This window comes from Scatophagus argus, chromosome 14, assembly GCF_020382885.2.
Source record: "Scatophagus argus isolate fScaArg1 chromosome 14, fScaArg1.pri, whole genome shotgun sequence".
NCBI lineage: Eukaryota > Metazoa > Chordata > Actinopteri > Scatophagidae > Scatophagus > Scatophagus argus.
Window position 1 is genome coordinate 12,552,634 of NC_058506.1, and position 21,043 is coordinate 12,573,676.

Genomic DNA, 21,043 nt, shown 5'->3' on the forward strand with positions numbered 1-21,043 from the left:
TATTTAGAACACTTGGATGTCAACAGCCGATGTAGCACAGAAGCACATTTATGCATATAGCTTTACTTTTATGTTCTTATTCATAGTTTATATTTTATGTTTACTTCTCTTCTCTTCTCTATTTTGTTAACTTGTTCTATTCTCTTTTATACCTTAAACTTTTATTGGCATTGACAACAAAGTAATAATTTCATTGTACAGGGAAACCTGTTTCCTTACTGTGCACATGACAATAAATGCTTTGAATCTTTGAATCGTTCATTTCAGGGCTCAACAGGATCAAGCGCAGGACCTGATATCTAAACGACTCATACAGAATGACAAAAACATAAATATGAATTAAATTAAATAGTAGAAAATAACAATTCAGTTAATAATGTCCTTAAGGCTCTAGACTTAAATTGCTGGATTTCAGTTTTAAGGTAAAATCCACAAAAAAAAAAAGCTGGATTTACATTCAGCTATTGCGATGACTGTGGACAGAGAATTCAGTATTTACACTTGTCTGCCAAAGATTAAATTAGATCATCAAGACCTGAATTGAGGATGTCAGCAAGTGACACTTTTTGTGTCTGTTGGCACTGAAATAGTGACTCAGAATGTGCTCATAGATTCTGTTTCAGAAAAATGTATTTCATTTCCAGTGCTGTCATTGTGTCCCAGCAGTCATTACTATTATTCACAATAATATTAGTCATACATTTATTTAATGATAACTCATATTGGATTAGAATTCTGTAACTACGTATCTTTCTTCGGGATTTGTATAGTTGTAAACCATCAGTACAGCGAATTTAGCTCCTCAGCTTTTGTGTGTTTCAGTCTGTATAATCATGTCCTCTTATGAGATCTTATGAGATGTCAGAGGCAATGAAGATGAGTAGTCATCGTCAGTTGGTAACCAGCTGCAGCAGGATGTGTGACCACTCAGCCTTTCTTCATTCTTTGCTTTCTGAACCTGACTCTGCTCTGTTCCCTGTCCTGGCCGAGTGAGGGGAAACACAGCATCTACTGATGGAGCCAGTTCTGTAATGGAAGGCGCACTGCAGCTGGCAATTTGCTGTTGTAAGCCTAAATATGAATTGTCCATTTGCATTGTGCTGATGGAAAGATCAGATTTTGCTTTATTGTTTTGTGAAGAAATTGTTCTGACGTGAGTAAGTTTGCAGGCGTCCTCTTTAGAACTCTGTGGACGTCTTTGTGATCGTGCTCAGTCTCACTGTACAAACTGTACAGCCTGAATCAGTTTGTATCTTTATCCTTTGTTCACAGCAGTTGTGTGTGTGCGCATGTGCATGTGTGTAGTCACAGCTTGTGTAGATCTGTGCCAGTTTGTGCCACAGTGAATGCTGGAGATTAGCGAGAGTATCAAAGCAGGGAATCAGTGAAGCAGTGCTAGAGCACCGCCTGAGTTTACTGCCCCCTAGCCTTCTGTCATCGGCCACACCTAGCGGAGAACAAAGGGAGCGGAGGCTGGCACTGACTGGAGTATGGAGAAAATGAGGGAGGAGGAGAGTGGGAAGCAGAAGACAAAAGAGGAAAAACACAGATTAAAAACGCTGGGGATAAAATGACCTGGCAGGGATAAGAGTGAGAAAGGAATGAAGGCTTAACAGGCTTTTTCCTGCTTTAAAATGTTTCTTTGGCTGTTCTTTTGTCCATTAGGACCAGATGATGTCACACATTTTCATATTAGTAATGGCATCAATTGCACCAATGTTGGGTTATGTGTTCCAAGAAGATAAATCTAAAAACAACATTTCACAAGGATGTTAATGTTACACAGATTATAGGAAAAGAAGGGTGTCACTATTAGAATGAAATAAAAGGCTCAAGCTTTGAGTCTTTGTCCCTGAGCAACTTGACAGATGCAATACTGAATCCGCTACAGAATGTTTAACCTAATCCTTAACTATCTAACCAGAATTTTGTGAAGAAGGCGTGAAAGTAAGGTGGAAATTTGTATAAAATCCTCAAGAAAAGTGAACATTTCCATCTGTTCATCACCAAAATCCATTGTTTACAGTATGTGTGTGTGGTGTATGCGCACTGCATGTGTGTGTGTGTGTTTTCTCCTTTTGGAACAGCAGAAGTTGGAGTCAATTTTGGCTTGTGGTCCATTTACAAACCACATCACCATCCCATTTCCACTTTCAGAGCAGGCTGCAATTCAGAGACATAACAAGCTTAAATGTTTATGAGATTAAAGTACACATACGAGTTCTGCAAGTGTTTCTGGGAAGGCAAATGACATTGAAGATTATCTGTCTGATTTTTCTTAAAACGCGCAGCAATGCGGTGCCACAATTGCAGAAAGGATGTACGGTAGAGGAAACACAGTGCACCCAAATGTAACAAAAATAAAATATGAAAAAAATCAACCGGAAATATTTTTGGGTTCTCTTCCTCTGTCAAAACCAAAAATGAGAGTTTACTGAAGTAAAAAAACTTCAGAAATGAATATGACACACCCTGTCTGTGAAGAAACAGACAGTAAACCATAACCAAAACTGAAAAATGCAAATCAAAAAAGTCTACATATCTGAAATGCAGAAGCATGTATGAAAATAGATTTGGATGGATGGAATTAAACTAAGTTGAAGCAAAAAGAGGGGAAAGGGAAACAAATTGTTTAACACTTAAACAGACGATTAACCTTTCCAGGTTTTGCTCACTGCAAAGAATATTGCACACGTTGCCTAAAGACTTCAAGCCAGTGGAGACAAATTGTCAATAAAATAGGGACAGGAGAGACAGAGACAGCAAGAGGCCACAAAGACAAGATTGAGGTGCCAAGGATCGAAAATTAGAATCAAAGAGGAGAGGTGGAAGTGATAAGAGGGAAATGGAGGCTTTAAAAAGGAACCAGGCTTACATGGAAACACCCTGTCAGTACGGAGATGGGCCAACAACCTGGGGAACGTTTTGGTTGGCCCCCACACACAAGGCACCATTGTGCGTCTATAGTGGGCTGCTAACTGGGTTTGACAGGCCTGTTTTGACATGCCCCTCGGGGAGCAATGTGTTTGAGATAGAAATTTACAGGGGCATTTTGTTTCTACATCGTCCAAGAAGCTGCTGTCTTTTCCTCTCCTTTCATGCTTCATTCAGAAGAGTCACAGGAGGGATATTTACCTTTTTAGTCACACGGAGGCAACTCGCTGCATGCTGGGGGTTTGCGACCATCCGGTCTGTACTGATGCGTCTTGTTTTTACGTCACTGTCATAAATGAAAAGGAAGTTAAACTGTTGCCATATAACAAAATGTGCATGAGTCTGCACATATACACTCATGCATGTTTCAGCAGAGATTGATTGTGCGTATGTGCGTCTATCAAGGCGGTGTAGTTAATCCACAGGGGTCAGGCAGTGTGCAGAGTCAACACAGTGTCTGCAATGAAAGTGAAAACCAATAAGACTTTAAAAACAACAGGGATCCCCTTTTCCTCTCCCTCCCCCAGGCTTTGTATACTCCATCCCTCTGTCGTTTCCATCCCTCCATCTGTCTTTCTCTTTATGCCATTGTATCTTATCCCACTATTTTTTTGTTGCAGTTGTATCAGTTGTCCCTCAGTTGTCAGTCTCCTTTGTTAGTGCTGAGCTGGGTTAAATGTGACCCTGATGATGGCGAGCTCTGCTGGCTAAGGTACGAAGCTGCTATCTGAGCTGAGAGGGGGAGTTTAGGGGTGAGAAAAACAGCATCATGTGGATGCCTCTAGGAGGTCAAGTAAATACATTAAAGGGTAAGCAAACAGAGAGGAAGCACTGGCAGAAGCTGTTTTTGGCAGCAGCGCATTAAAGTGGGGGTTGGGAAAGTGGGGTGCAGCGGGATTCAAATCTGTCAGAGCAGGTGCATGCTGAAAAAAAAATAAATTCTGTATTAGGGCTTTAGTTATAGGGAAAAGTAGCATATGCAAATCTATTTTTACTTAATGATATGGGTTTACAGTACACACAGGAAAGGAAAATTTGGGCTCTGATTTAACAAGGCTACTTTAACCTCTTTGAAATACTGTTTATTGTAACTTTAGATCTCCGCCCTCCCTTCATCTTACAGTCTGCCCCTGCTCTCCTCCCATTTGTTAAGCACAAATCCACTCAAATCTGGCTTTGATCTGGGTAATAATCCACGCCACCCCCAGTTCACCCCCCCTCGGTATGACCAGCCATGTGATAGCAGGGACCCCATCATTTCCCATTACTGTGTGGCTTAGTGCATCTTAGTCAGCACCTCCTACCTTGAAACCCTCGCCTTGCTGTGCTGGAGGTCTATTTACCCCATGACTTGAAGCTAATCTCCCCTCTAACTCCCAGCTAAACCTCTCAACTTTCATCGCCTGTCCTCCCTTTCTTCATGGGTGAAAACAATGCCAAAATAGACGACTGACATCTAAAAAATACAGTTCCCATTTTTTATCAAGCACACTTCACATTGCCTGCCATTTTCTTTATTGGGCCAAGTGTTAATTCTCTGACTTCTGTCTATCCTCTCTGCTTTGCCTTCCTCAACCCTCTGCTTCACGTCTCCAAAACACCACATTAGTTCAATTCCCTCTCTCCCTCCCTTGCTATCCACCTTTCCTCACACACATTTCTTATCCTAACATTTTCCACTCCTCCCGATACATGTTGTATGCAGCAATTTCACCGGTACATCATCACCTCATCTCTCAGTCTTTCTCGTTAGTGGAATCTCTCTTTCATCCCTTTCAGTCCTGACATCTGTTTACACCACCTTTCTTTTTTTTCTGGGAAGGCAATGACAGGTGCATTATGATTTTCGCAGCAGAGTGCTGCGGCTGATGATGAGATGTGGACTCCATTGGAAATGTTGGAGGTTGCTGTTGTGTTACTGCTGGTCTTCCTTTTTTCCCTCGACTGAGTCTGAGACATTTTAAAGTCCATCCAGCGTTTTCTTTGCTACAACTTTCTGTGCAGTTTTTCTCTATGCTGTAATGACGTCAGGGAGGCCGTGTTAATGATTCAGCACAGTGACTGAAAGCAGCAGAGATACAGAAAGATGGAGTGATGAAGATAGAAACGGCCCCTCAATTAATCAGTCACTGGAGTCTCATTATTTCTGTTTGAAGCTAAAGTCTCTCAATGTGGAGACCATTCAGCTTTTAATTAATCTTCATCCCAGCTTATCTCTGCTTCTTCGCCTCTGTTCAAGCAATTAAAAATGTCAGTTTCCCATCATTCAGATAAAGCAAATGTCTAAGCATTCAACATTCCTTTAAGTACCTGTGGTGTGCTTTTACAGTTTTTTGTTTTTTTTTTATTGGAAACAATGGAGCAATCTGTGGCTCAGGTCCTGTCTGCCCAGTTCATGTCTGCAGTGTTTGTGTTTGAAGCTACTACTGTGCTGTTCAGTGCTCGCAGTGGGTCTTTGTGTTGAGAAGCCATTTCCCAGTGAGCTGACTGATGAAGTGCGGACGTGCAACTGATTTAAGACTTCTTTCCACACGTCTGTAGGTGTGCAACGCTAACCCCCTTCTCCCTCTTCTTCCCTCCTCCCCCTCACATTCTCTCCCATTCCCCTTTATCGTCATTGCAGCCTGATTCGCTCTCTGCAGGAGTTGGCTATGTCTCTGACCCCAGGGCTGCATCATGCCTAGCCAACCTGTTTTTCTTGGAAATTCCAGTTGGCTGAGCTAGCCGTGGAGAATGGGATGATAATGGGGAGGAAGGCTGAGCACATGTGAGCTAGCTCTGCGCTTATGAATGTGTGTTTAATGGATGCTTTACATCACTGACAGTCTGGTTTACCAAGTGTGTTTTGGGTTTTGTGAGGCCCCCGGTGCACTTTTTAATCGGACCGACTGTCTTTTGTTTCTGCTGAAATCAGAGGGACGGAGTAACAAATGACAGAGAAAGTTGCCAACCCAATGGAGCAATTAACTTTAATCTTCTCTCAAAAAATGATGATAGCAGATAAAAAGCGTGAGGACTGACTAAAGGAAAAACAACAGAGAGAGAAAAAGATGATTTGAGCAGTGGCTTTAGACAGAACAGTTTATCCTGAGAATAACTTGGCTGCCTCTTCTAAGGACAGTCGTAAGTCTGAGCATCAGGCTTCGGTCCCCCTCGAACTGTAATTTAACAGGTGCTTTAGGAATCAGAACTGTGTTTTTCACCACTTCCTCAAATTCACCTCACATATGCAGAGTCAGGAAATTAATTTAACAAGGATAAGCTAGTTTTTCAACCCCTCAGGCTGTGTATGAATATGTAATCACAGCGTCTAATATCCCCACACGCACACATACACGTGGAGTCTTTTTTTGTCTCTGCGGCTCAATTAACCAGAACTTAGTTATACTGCGTGTGTGTGTGTGTGTGTGTGCGAAGCAGACCAGGCTTTGGCTCCTGAACCTTCAGCAGAATGGAGCTAATCAATAGAATTCATTAAGATGTGATTGCTTGGACTGCAAGCTGACCATTCAGCAGTTCATGTGTCACTATGAGTGCATAGTGTATGTGTGTGTGTATGTGTGTGTGTGTGTGTGTGTGTTTGCATGTGGACTTTAATGAGAATTATGTGTTTTAACAGCAGCTATGGGTCTTTGAATCGCTAACACACCGTATACAGCAGCAGAGTTCGAGACCTTCAGGGTCTTGTGTGGGACCCAAGTAGTTTAACCTTCTCAACATTAAATTTGCTAACTGTGTTAAGTTTCATCTTGCCACTGACCCTGATGCTAACAAGCACTAATGCAGACAGACAAACCTCTATATGTTCTCTCAAGAGTCACCATACAGATGACCCATCTCTGAATCTGACTCTGGCTTTGGTTCAGGCTGAGGTCAATGAGATGCTAATTTAGTTATCAGAGCTTGTCTGCTGCTCCTAACTGCACAATCACCTTAGTTCCATTGTCAGTCTGAGGTCCAATATTAGCATCTGTTAAGCTTGTGTAACCCTTATCATGCACATGACTGTAGAAAGGTCAAGGCCATGTACAGTACAGCAGATCACTGTAACATAAACTGGAATGCATGAGTTTTGGTTGTATAATCTTGCCAGCTGTTAACAGATGTCTGCAATACAAACATCAAGGGGAGCATCAGTGCTGAAGCATCAACATCAGAGGGCAAGAGCATCTTAAAAAGAATTAATAATCTTGTTAGGAACAAACATCTTGGGACTATGTCACATTTTACTGTTTGTCATTTTATCAAGCCAAATGTTTTGAAAATGTGTTTTTTTTTTTTTTCAAAACCAAAATCAGAGTTGCTTTTTTTACTTGCCAACCAAGTTGCGAACTGCCAGTCCATTTAATTAGCTTATTTAAATTTCTCACATTTAATCAACATCTGTTTTGGTGTAATTCTGCCTTTTTCATGATCATTTGAAAATTGAGAGCGTCATTTGCGGTAAAATGTTTCTGTGGTTTCATGCGCACACCTACATGTATTTGTATTTAAAATCTGGCCTGAGTGGATTTTAGATTGGATTGTCTGGTGCTGACTTGATTCAAGTAAATGTCATTTTCTTTTTCTGGAAACAAGAATGACACTAATCTCATTTTAAGTAATTTGTTCCCCCAGAGTTGAATATTAAATTGCTTGTAATTCAATTGGCTACACTAAACAATGACAAGCCTTTTGGAGGAATTGCTTAAAGACAGCTTATCGAATGAAAATCACTTACGTCACTGCCAGTTCATTACTTATTTTGCGCAAATATATTTCTTGCATCCAAAATGTTTTCATTTACATTTCACTGATTGCTGCTTTGCTGTTTGATGTTTGCACACTCTGTATGAAACTATGCACAAACACACGCAGACCCTCCGGTTCGAAGCTGCTGTGCCTTTCTGCACTCAGCAACTATCAAAGTAACCCAACACCAGATGTTAACTCAAAGCTCAGGGGGTGCTTCTGCTATCTTTTACTATTGTCATTGCCCGGAGCTAGAGGTTGCTAACTGTGTGACATAAAGAAGAACAAGTGCAGGAAGGAGAAACTAAAGATGTAGGCAAGAGATTCAGATGTGAATGGCAGAGGCAGACAAAGAGAAAAGAAAACACACATGCATACTGCTGGTTAAGTCCGTCCTGTGTGCTGACACAAAACACAAGTGAGATTAGCTCTGCTGAACTCTAGACTGCCACATCGCACAAGTTTCTGATTCCCTGTAATCAAGGCCGCCACAGTTTTTTTTCTTTTACCAAGATAACAGCTGTTACTCCCTCCTAGTCTGTCTGTAATACGTTCTTGTTCCTCCATGGGTGACCTGTTACGCACACACACACACACACAGAAACACACACAAACTTGTCTCCAGGGGTCATGGAAGGAGAGGCGCAGCTGGAAGTTTGGCTCACCTTTGACCCTCAAGACTCACGCTGATTTGATCACAGATACGCGGACACACAGCATTGGCTCTTCGTATGACCATTTCTGGACGGCAGCAAAAATGTGGTTTAGCCTCAACCCAATAAAGCCAAGCTTACTTGCAATGATAAACATACTCTGCATTATTAGAGTGAGCCTCCCACATAGCTTGCGTGTTGGTTTACACATTGAGAAATAAAATGACACTGAAACATAAATGTTTATATGGAGAAAATCAGGCTTCAACTAGCCTGGAAGCATGTATACATCTAAAGAGAGCCTGCTGGTCTACAGAGGGTGGACTTGGTTCCAATCAGATTTACTTTATAAACCCGTGATTTAGTTCGAATTGGAAACATGTCAGTGTAGAATCCTTTCACTCAAGCTTGGCTAGATTTATTGTATTCTTAGCCCCGAGGCAGAGATAGTAATAGATAAATAATGTAATAAATCTTTGAGTTAAAGGCTTCCATCTGGCAACTTACGACAATGCCCTAACCACGCCAGTGCCGTAGGCGTAAGATACAAGGAATCATTGTGGCAGTGACAAAATGATTCCACAATTGTGGAGTTTACCTCTATGTTTGTTTGAGGCCAGCCATTTTTATCTGCCATGTTTTGAGCTTTGGTGGGGAGTGGGGAGTGGTAGTGTGGCTTTTCAGTGATTCATGTTTGGAATCTCTGCTCAAACAAATGTGCACCTCACAAGAAAATTACTCAAGACTAGTTGCCACGATGAATTGATACATCAAAAAATTCCCAGTTTTCTTTGATGTTATACCAGCCAGTTACACTTTCAAAAGAGCATATTGTATCAAATATATAAATGTATTTTAAATGAGCTAAAACATTTCGAATTTGTAAACCAAAACCTTCAGTGACCACTTTGTTACTTTGCTCTTAGAATTTGCTTTGATTGTGAACCGTAATAGTGAACAATATGATCATATCATCACAGCAAATGTCCATAAATAATAACATTATATTATGGCCCAATCACAACCTGGATAACTAAATGGTGATGGTTACCATTTTGGCTGTTAGACAAATGTATGTGCTACTGTCAAAATTCTGAGTTATTTGGCTGCAGTCTGTAGTTAACTTACCTCCATATTGTTCAAGCTCACTGTTGACACGATGACTGACAAGGCCATGATGAAACTGTCCCATGGCTCTGGGGATCACATCCAGGAAGCATGAGTAAATGGGTGGAGGGCTACAGAGGCTTAGGACACTATTTTAGTTCAGTGAAGCAAAGCTGTGCAATCAACAGGGATAAGCCTCAGCCTTTATGTTGCATGTTTGGAAGGTATTGTGTGTGTCTTTATTTGTGTATTAACTTGAACCATGTGACTGATGTGCCAGGAGTTTTTGCCCATAGATCCCAGGTTGGACAACTTTGTCTAAATGCCACAAACTAATATAGTGATGGTGGTAATAATGTAGCTTTAAAGACATCTGCTTTAACAGAAACGACTCACCCACAGAATGTGAACATGAAGACGACAGATGTTTTCTCAGCCTGAGGTACCCAATTTTTTTTTAACATTTCAAAGCATTAACTTTTTTTTCCCAACATTTTATCCTCACTTTGATAACACTTTGTGGTTTTTGCTGATGACAGAAACTCATTTAGATTATTTCAGATCTCTGGAGGAAGTTGACATTGACTTTCTTCACTCCTTCAGCAGCTGTTTTGAGGAGAGGCTGTTCTAATTGCATCTATTGATCTCCTCATTTGTGCACTTTTTGATCTCACAGATGGACTAATCAATACTTAAAATCAGCACTGCTCACTCTGTCTCCCCAAAACACACACACGCAGAAACACACACACACATATATTTAGTTCGTAACATAACATTTGCCAGTTTGCAAAGGATACAAATTTGCAAAGGATACACATTTTAAAAAAACTGTTTAAGAGTTTATTCTTATATGAAACATCTTCTACGTTCTTTTCCTCTCCCATTTCTCTCCCTCCCCCTCTTTTCAGGCAGACATGTTTTGAACATAAAAAACAAATTAGAAACAATAACTGTCAACAAGATGCTAACCCTCAAATTCCAAATGCCCACTCCCGATGATATACTCTTAACAGTGGTCAAAGAGTTACACCCTCGTCAAAGAGAAAATAAAATCCTGTGGTGTCCCAGTGGAGGAAAAAAAAAATCAAAACAGATTCCACACTCACTCCATCTCTTTGTCATGTTTGTATTGGATAAACCACTGAAATGCCCAAAATTTATACGCACACACACGCACACACACTCACATATGTTGTCTGCCATCCTTTGAGAAATGCTGCGCAGGAACGCAAAATGCATCCTCCTAAACACATACTGCTGTTTAAGCTAGTTAGAGGAGAGAAAGAGTGGTGTCCCTGAGGCAACCATGGGCCGCTCACTCTGAATCATTCATCCTCTCATTCATCCAACTACCCAACAGCTCAGACAGTCTCAGACAGTTGTCCCCTGTCTGAGGTCCAGCACCATACCGTCTTTGTGCTCTCTCACTCCTTAATTACTGTTTTCTCTTCATCGGAGAGAAGCGAAATTACAACTGGAAGACAATAAGTGACTATCATCGCTCACTTCGTATGACAGACCTCACTGTGTAAATCAAACTTAATGGCAGAGAGAAAACCTTTCTTTCATGCATTTTGTTCTCTATGTTTCAAACTTTGATTTCACTTTCGTGGTATGTTTTTTTTAAAATGCATAAAGAAAGGGAGTTGCACTACTCATTGACAATGTAACAGTGCTGAGCTTCATGGAGCTCACAAATGTTTGAATTTGATTGCTGACTAAGGATCAACAAGGGTGCAATGTTGATTTCCTGAATTATGCTTTGAAGGAAAACTCTGCTTCTCATCTGATTTTGAAGATAAATGTGGACTGTATTCCTTCTCTCTTCTTCTTTTGCAGGCTTAAAACCTTTTAATTACCACATTCATGAATATATATCTTAACAATAGTTACTTTTCTCTGTGGGTGATGAATGCGTGCATTCACCCTTCAACTTTGACACCTGACCTCGACCGCCTCGTTAGCTTCCCTGTTAGCAGAGAGCGACAATAAAACCCCTGGTATTTCACAGATATGCAGATCTGTTGCTCGCAGCTGCTGTGCCAGCCAGAGTGAGTCTCACTGAGGCCTCGGACACAGACAGAGAGACGGGGTTTAAACAGCTATAAATATTTAACAGTAAGTAAAAACACAGGGCTGATTTCTGCGCTGATCAAGCCAGCTGTCAGTCAGGGCCCACAAGGTTCACTTTGAAATGAATCTTTAAAGAGGGTATGTGTGTGTGTGTGTGTGGGGGTCACCACACATACAGAAGACCAGCACACAAAATTGCACACCCAAGTTAAGAGTTGCCACATTGCAGGGCTTTGCACAAGTTAGGATCAGTACCACCTAAATCCCTTGTGTCTCTTATCACTCCTTTGAATCCAGTAGGGTGATGTCATCCCTCATTGTGTTGCTCTATCCCTCTGTCCATCCCTGTAACCAGCTTTTTATCTCCCTCTGACCTTTTAACCTCCACTCCCTCCCTCTACCCTTTACCCTTTTTTTTTTTTCTCCAGAAAAGAGGTGACAGCTTGTTCCTGATCTGTAGAGCTAATGCTAACAGACCTGGTATAATTGCTGGGTTGTCATTGTCAAGTATTCTCATTTATAACAGATTGCACCTCTGATGATTTGCTTTTCCAGTTACACATTTCAAAGTTTTTTTTTTTTTAATTTAATGAAGTGTGTCTGTAGGGTAAAGCATTACAGGCTCATATATAACTGAAAAAAATTAAACAAATATCAGATATAAATGTGATATATTTTGACTTTGGAGCAGTGAAAATGCCTAAGCAATGGCTCCTGTGTCCTTTAGCATGAGACGCAACCCAAAGATAAATCTTTTAACACACACCACATGTTAAACTCCGTGGGCTAAAGATACAACGCCATGGTGTATTTTATTGTTTAACTTTGAGCGTGAAGCATCTGAAAATGTCTTCAGCCGTGTTTGTATGTATGCATGTACATTTGTGGGAGGCAGAAAGACGCACTTCTAATGGCCATCGTCCCTCATTACATTCATTAATAATATTAGCATTCTTTCTTCCAAATATAGAAGTCAATCCTACTTGCTCCGTCTCTTTCACCTCCCTCCCCTTCTCTTCCCTTCAGTGGTTTGATGTTCCTAATCATTTCCAGCCATGAACTCCACATGAAAGACAACAAGCACTTGCCGTAATAGGGTGCTGAAAGAACCAGCGAGGGAGAGGACAGAAAAGAGGGGGGACACAAAATAGGAAAGGGGAGGCCAAGGGAGAAATGGAGATTGAACAAGACACAAGATGAAGCGTCGGTCCTCCTCGTTCCCATTTCAAGGTCTCATGTTATCATTAACACTGCCTTTTGTTCCTTTGCCAAACTACCCCCCCCCCTCTCCCACCTTCTCCTTCCTTCTCTTCTTCTCTGCAATATGTCTTAATTGTACCCATAGTGCCTCAACTCATCGACAACAGAAATGAAGAAATTGATCTGGAGACTTGGAAATGCCTAATGGGAGGGTTGCAGCTCACTGGAGAGTAAAGAAATGTTTTGAGCAACAAAGTTAAATGAATGTTTTAGCTCTAGCTGACACTCCAACACAGTCATTGCCTTTAAAGACTCCTAGACCGCTATTTCAGTTGGTTGTAAATAACTTCAACTTGTGTAATTACCCAACAATGATGCATTCACTTCACAAGTTCCAGGTCAATTGGAACATTGCTGCTCCTTTAAAGGATAATTCAGGTTTATTACAGCTTTGGTCTTGTTTTCATAGTCTCTGGTATTTGTTAGGTCACTAATAATATGACTGCACTCCTCGAGTTAATCCCTGAGATCTGGGAATGCAGCAGCATTCCTAAAAATAAGTAAGATGGGGAAAGAACCATGAGCAGTTGTTTCGAAAAATCAGCCAGGTGGTAAACAATCTTCCTGATTCAACCAAACTTGAAACGGGCAATGAGAACTAAAAAAGAGAAGAAAAAAATTTACAGTCTATGAGGAAATATCTCCTCAAAGAATAAGTAAAACAAGACTAAGAATCAATGTCAGTTCAGTGCAAAATTAATCATAATTACCACATAGCCAGTAGAAATGAAAGCCAGAACTATAAAGGTAAGATCCAAGGTGTAATAAACCAGAATTGTCCTGTAATTGTGCATACGGTGGGACAATATTTGCATTAATCTTCGGTTCTTGGCCTACGTTACCTCTGAGATGATGCTTGCTTTGTAAACATTAAGGGAAGAGAAGATTAGATCAGATTAGATTGGGACAGTTCTGTGTTTTACAGTTTTGACTATGAAAGCCCAAAGCATCTCTCTCCCTCTCTTTCATGGGAAGCTATAAAAGTCCAGATCCGCAGCAGAACCGCAGCTGCATCCGAGAAGCCATGCGGGGACTCGCTCTGACACTAACTGATGTTTTACAGAGACAAACTGCAGAGAACAGCAGGATCTACCTGGACCAGCGCCCACATCTGGAGGAGATGAGCATAGTGGCGAGGAAGGGACAGTGGAGATACAGTACAGCAAAAGGGAAAAAACCATGAGTGTAATAAACGAGAGAAGGACAATAAGGAAAAGGGTGTGAACCGACAAAACAAACGGTCAGCAGATGTCATACCTGTCACTCATGAGTTTGTGGGGTAGATGTTGACCCACTGGTATCATTAGGCACTACCTGTTAATCTGCACCCCATTACAGACAGGAGAACACTCCTCTGCAGCATTAAATGCCGCTGACAGATGACTCTGGATGATGGGTGACAGCCTCGAGTTGCAGATAGGAAAAGGTTAGGTGTGTTTGAGATCTAAGTGGATCCTTGGAGAGTCATCCTCCCATGTATCAGCAGAAGAAGAGTGACAATGCTAGCATACTATAGAGAAAGGCTAAGTGGAAAGGTAGAGAGGCAGAAAGAGAGAGTGAGGCAAGTGAATGATGAGGTCTGGATCTTTGCTAATGCTCCAGTGAGTGATCACTCCTCTACTGTCCCAGCCAGGGATGAATGGCTCTCTATGGACAAAAAGCTCCAGGCCTGGGTCCTGGCTGAATCCGATACTCGGCACGCTCATCCTTACTGTTTTTCACATAGTGCTTACCAGACTGACTTTTGCTGTGTGAGACTATGTCTTTTAGCAGATATATAGTAGTCGGTCAGTGCACTACACGGTATTACATTGGTAAATCAAAGTACTGAAAGAAAAACTTAAACTGAAAGCATGCAAGCATTTATGTTACATGTATTACAAGTTCAGATGGTTGGCAGATGCTTAAGCATCTGATGACTTTTCCACTGATAGCTTGTCTGGAAAGCCAGTACATATCCTCAGTGTCAAAAAGAAATCTGCACAGCAATGTACTGCAGATATTGCATAAAGTGATTATCAAGTTTATTTGGTTCATATTAGGAGTTTAAAATGGATCACAACAACCTAAGCTGGATATCATCTTGTTTTTCATTATAATTATTGGTTGTACTGGAGTGAATATAAAATTTTGACCTCTTTGATTATTTTTCTTATTAGACTATTACCATGCATGCTTTTGATGCTGTGCATGTTTACTAAATTTTCTTCATGCACTGCTGCATTTCATGATCTCATCAGGTGTGATATCAGAGCTCCCACAGAAAAAAAAACCTTGCTGGTTTTGCATGTTTAAGCCCATTAAGTACAAATTGTGTGTAATTAGCTTTACTGCAAACCATTTTCCAAAGTGAACCACACTCCAGTCCTTCTTTAGTTCATGTCTGCAAAACCACCATTATGGTCCTTTAATATAATAATTACAACCATCGGACGTGACCTCAGCTGAAACTCTTATCTGTAAATGCTACATCATCCAAAACAACTTAGAGTGATTAATGATGCACTGAAGAGACTCAGTGATCCAGTGGTCTTGAGCAAGATGCTCTAGACCATTACAAAAACATGAAGACCAAATTTGTTTTGACCTTGCAGTTAAAAACCAGGCCTTGTAATGACAAAGCAACCTTTTGATTGACAGAAGGATCCATGCTTTGTTACAGCCACTAAAATCACAGAGACAAGCACTATGCAGGCCTGTACTGAAAAGCAAGAGCGATTCAGATGGTGAAAGGTATGTGTTGCTGTGTATGTTTATCACGATGGGATACCTCTTGAGAGTACGATGAGGAATAGGTGTGCACTGGCTGGCTGGCTGGTCATGGATCAGAGAACAGATTCCAGTGTAGCAGGAATTAGTCTCTGGCAAACACCCTCGCTGGCCTACGAGATCCCTCAATTTAAGAAGACATGTCGGGTGTATGTGTTTACAAGATTATCTTACTGGCATTAAAACTGTGCTAATTTATAGTAGAGGTAAGTGATTTAAAAGCAGGATACGACAACAATATGGAAGTTTTTGGTATCAGATTAGCACGTTGGTTTGATCCAACCTTCTAGCCTTTACAGTGTGAACTGAACATTGGTGCCTTGCTGTCAGATGGATTTACAGAAGAGAAATGTACCAATGACAGAATTGATTCTTACAAGCTCCTGTCTGTTCCGCAGAGTTGATATGATTTTCTTCTGCTACATAATTTCAAACCGTCATGCTTTGACAATGCTTTCATGTAATCCAGCCTTGGCGGTCTGTCTCCATGTTTTGTCCCTCTGCAATTTCTCATTGTTCTACTTCAGCATTTCAACTTTGGAACCACGTAACCGCTGTATTCTGTGTAGTATGTTGCAGTAGAAGAATTCACATCATTACACCTTTGATTTTATGGCTCCCAAGGTTTCCATGAAAGTGTGCTTGCACAAGCATTTTCTTTTCACAACCTTGTGTTTGTCTTGCATATTTTTCCAGCATGAAGAATCCATACCATACTGTGGAGGGTTTTTTCAGTTTTAGACTGTGTGGAGAATCAATGTCCTGCTCTTCTTCTTGTTCCCAGTCTCTATGCAATCCTCCTTCCAGTTCAAAAATTACGTCCAAGCATATTTAGGTATAGTGTGTCGAGCACCATATTTTATATAAACCTAATAAACACAGTTATGTCTCTTGGCTTTCTGATCTACAGACTCTTTTGGGTAAAGACAAAGGTGAGGATGAAGTCACCCTATGGCCAGGTGGGCGGTCGTGGGTGTTTAAACCTCTTTAATTAGATTTAGTGAAAAGGATGGGGTCATATGCAAGTGTCTGTGTTTGTGTGAGCACGTACACTTTTGTTCAAGTTCTCATCACCGCAGGTGGCTAATCCATCAGTCAGAAGGATATGAGGAACAGCCAGACATGAGCCTAGATTGCAAAGATAGTCTCAACACTGTACTCTCTGGGAAGTCCAGGCAATGATCTAAAACCCCCAGCTGTAAACACTGACCAAAGGAGGAGGTGCAGTGTAACCCCCTCAGTAACCACAGTCCTAGCGTTACTGTCTGGCCAGGGTAATGTTATGCCTAAAAACCGTGAAGGAGCTGTTTAAATATTCCTGTGTTTTAATTTCCATACAGGAGTGTCCGTATGAGTTGAGGTACTAGTGTTTCTGTCTGTCTGTCTATAGCCAATAGGTAAGTGTAATGGTGAAGACGTGTTGCTGGGATGGGAGGAAGGTTGCTGCCGGATGTCTGCTGCGGTGGTCCTGCGCTCTGTGGGGTTCAGGGCCAGGCCAGAGCACGTACAGATATAGGACTCATACTTATGATGAAATCATAGAGAAGTGTGTCTTTTGCTCACGTCTTTTTCAATATTTACTGTCTTTTGAGATGTCATTTAGGGTGGAAAATACTATTATAAGCTGTTGGTGTGTCTCTATAGAAAGCAGACCCGTATAAAGATACTACAACAGAGTATTGAGGCTACTATTGAAAAATGCAATGAAATGAGATTTTCGAGAATGATATAAAATATTCATGCTGTAGTCATTGTGGTCATGTAAAAAGTGGCATTGAGAGAATGAAGTCAAATTTTACTAGAAAGTCATGATTTTTTTTTTTAATTGTCATTATTAGGCTTTGTCATCACTTCTTGGGCTTTATTTCCCATGTATTCACTTTTACATTTTCTCAAAAATGTGTTTCTTATAGGATTACAACTTTATTCTTGAAATACTGCAACTTGTATCTTAACAACTGAGAACATTATTGGATAATACTATGACTTCCTTTGCCAGAATAAACATGTAGACAGCATTCACACAAAACAAAATTGAAACTACTGTGAAGATTTCTAGGAAATAAAACACATCAGATGAATGTAGCAGTATGACAAAGAGGGAGCCCTCCTGGAGCTTGGCTCGTCTTGAAGGCGAGGCAAGATCTGAGGCAGAATGCTACTTTTAACTAGCACCATAAACGCCACCAAACAATATCATGGACCAGCGTAAAACTTCAGTCAGAGGCAGAACCCTACACAGAGGACATTTCCCTTTTGTGTTTTGCAAGGAAATCTTTGCTTTATTATTGGATTTTTAGATATTTTATAGGATTAGTTGGAGTATACAATGTGTGTGTTTGCTTGTGTGTGCGTGTTTTTGTGTGTGCAGGAGAAATGATGAGACAAATGAGGTCAAGGGTTGGGTCAAGACCTCTTTTCATTGTGTAAACAGTTTGAAGTACTTTGTAGGAGTAATGTGGAGTAAGGATTCATGTCTGAGGTGCGTCTTTAAGTGGCTTTCCCATTCAGTCAGTGTGGATCTCATTTGAATGCCGGCTGAAAACCAGCATTCTTTAAAGTGGCTCTGTTGACCCATGAACCAAACTCACCATGTTTGTCAAAACTCTCCTCTTTTTTTTAAAGACCACACCACCACCAGTCTCTTTGCCAAGTTTTTAAGTGCACCAAGTGGGAGATCTATCAGGGTTTTTTTTTTTCTTTACATAGCCTATATCTGTGATCTATAAAAGTGAATTGCTCTCACAGATGCTCAGTTTTTATAGTACCCTGGAAATCATAACAAGTGGTGCTATGGTGTGTGATATTTGGACAACTGCAGATGTATGGGCCTGTGAGATGACTGTATTATGGGACATTATTGTGATAACAGAAAGGCTCTTAGCTCGTATATAATAATTTTAACACGTGTAGGTTTTCTTTCATGCAGATTTCTGGACCTGCTGGGCATGTTCGTGCGATGCCTTTTGAAATCCCTTTGTCTCACAGGCTGTTTGGAACTGCTGGACTGTTCGTGTCTCAAATCGTGTCTCTTTTCTCACAGGTGTCAGCCACAGATGAGGATCGTGGTTCCTTTGGTGCCATATCATACACCCTTGGCTCTGGCTCTGGAAGCACACCACCAACCCACTTCACCATAGATAAGGAGTCTGGCCAGCTTTGTACCCGCACGGCTCTGGACCGAGATGAGGGATTGGCCAAATTTGACTTGACCGTCACTGCAACGGATGGAGTAAGAGCATTCTTACCAGGAACTCAAAGCAATAGCAATCAGCACTTTAATCTCTGACCAAACCTTCAAACTATGCTGTAGTTGAAGTACTGTTTCTTTGTGTTGCTCCATGACCCAACACATTGCTTGCTGAGGGTGTAATGCTCCTTCAGATCTAAGCTTCAAGCTGATAGGAAATTAAAGGTGCGCACAGCTGCACTGAAGTAAATGTGATCAGAGACATGTTTGAAGAAGACAGCGTCCTGTCTCTTACTGTGCATCTTCAGACAAATCAAGGGGAACCACAGCAGCATGGCAAAGCAATCAGAGCAAACAGAGGGAGAGTGGGGAGGGGAAATGTAAAGAAGTAGGAAAACAGATCCATTTTAACGGTTGGTTTAAATAAGCTGTTACTGTAGTATGTAAGGTAAATATCATCTCTCACTTGACTGCATTTACACACTCTTTGCTTCAGCATCTGTCAGATTATCCCATATAAAGTGTGAATTAATCACAATGGATCCACTTAAATAGGCAATGAATCTCCACAAGACAGTGACATAGTACTGGTAGTGTTCATATTTCTTATTGTCTTTGTATACCAAAGTAAAGATTTAATTCAGGTCTCTAATTTACCACCCAACCCCCACAAGGCATTTTCTCTCCCTCCCCCAGCACATTCCCAGCTCAGTCCAGCTGATGTCTGTTCCCTCTGTCTCGACTATCCCTGTTTTTAATGGGCTTGTAAAACTGAGCCTGCAGATTCAGTGTAATGAGTGCAAACTCTTCTCCTCACCAACAGATGCATACTATGCTTGATTGGCTCCATATATCAAGGATCTTCAGCAGAGAGCTGATGCTTTCTCCTTTATAGCTGCTTTGTCTTAACAGGGTGACATAAATCTATTGTCACAGTTTCATAACATGAAAGTCCTTTACTGTTGCTTTTCACCAAGGGATAGAAAACAAATTGAATGTTGTCTTCAGGGATATACAGTACAGGAAGGACTGGAAGATGTAGATTGACGAAAAGCTAGCTATTTCTATGATTTAGCCCCTCTTTGTCTCATAGGACCACTCAGTTAAGCTCCTTAATGTGATTACAGTTTTTGTGCCTCCTCTGCTGATGCAACCTCGCTTACTCGACTAACATTATATTTGAATACAGAAATTTTGAAATCCAATCTGATTAATCTTATTTTTCAGGGTGGTTTGAGCTCAGTAGCCCGTGTGAGGGTCTCGGTGGTGGACATCAATGACAACCGGCCCTCCTTCTATCCAGTCCTCTACACAGTCAGTCTCAGTACCCATAGTGCCCCAGGAACCTCCGTCGTCAAGGTAACAGCAAATGACCCTGATGCTGGGGAAAATGGCAGGGTGACCTACCGCACGGTACCTGGAGGAGGCTCTGCTTTCTTCACTCTCAACAAGGATACAGGTATGTGCGTGTATATTGTACATCTCTATGGCATGTTAAGGTGTTCCAACGTACTGCGCAAATATGGATGTGCTAAATTTCAACTGTTGTGAAATTTGCTGTTTGTACTGATCTTTCTGCCTCTGCAGGCGTTATTTCTCTCTCTCGCTCACTCCATGGAAAAGCCAACACAGTAATCTCCATGGTGATATCGGCCGAGGATGGTGGTGGCCTGACGGCGCCGGTCAATGCCAGGGTAAATGTGAGTGTGGTGGGAGGCTCAGTGGCGTCTCCCGTGTTTGAACAGGCCCAGTATTTCTTCACCGTGTCCGAGGACGGGCTCAGGGGGACAGCAGTGGGAGTGGTCCGTGCTGCTGCCAAGACAGGTGAGGAGTCTGAGCCTTTACTCTCAAGTTCTCTGTTGGAATCTCTTTCCCCTGTTAGTGACCATTGGTCATTCCAGGCGTTCAATTTATATGAATTTCTAAGTTACCTGGTTTCTCTGACTGAGTACTGAGTACTGAGACAAAAATGCACTAATGGGTAGGGAAGTGTATGATATCTTACCTCTCATCTGAGCAGTTGCACAAATACCTAAGAGCATATACTCCATTAAGAAATCACATCCATCACACAGCGTGGGCTGTGCTGGGAATTATTTTTACTGTGGCCAGACTTTTATTTTCTCTCAGTATTAATGGTGAAGAAATAGATTTGAATGGTGCTGTAATTCTGAGTGGGAGTCAGCAGGATGAAGTGTTCTCAGCGGTATAGTGGACAGAGAACACTTATCTCTGTCTGTGTAACTGTACAAGGCTTTCAGTGATTCTGTATCCTCACCCACGATGAGTGAGTCCAGACCTTCATTCATACTTTGATGATAAA

The 21,043-nt window shown here is 41.3% G+C and overlaps 1 protein-coding gene across 1 annotated transcript in view; it reads left to right on the top strand.

Moving 5' to 3' along the window:
• Positions 1 to 21,043, top strand: part of dchs1b (dachsous cadherin-related 1b) — a 79,617-nt gene that overhangs the window by 40,362 nt on the left and 18,212 nt on the right. Inside the window, exons 5-7 of the mRNA XM_046409946.1 lie at positions 18,574 to 18,762; positions 19,948 to 20,179; positions 20,308 to 20,544. Of these exons, the coding sequence (XP_046265902.1) occupies positions 18,574 to 18,762; positions 19,948 to 20,179; positions 20,308 to 20,544 (658 nt within the window). The remainder of the gene's footprint in view (positions 1 to 18,573; positions 18,763 to 19,947; positions 20,180 to 20,307; positions 20,545 to 21,043) is intronic.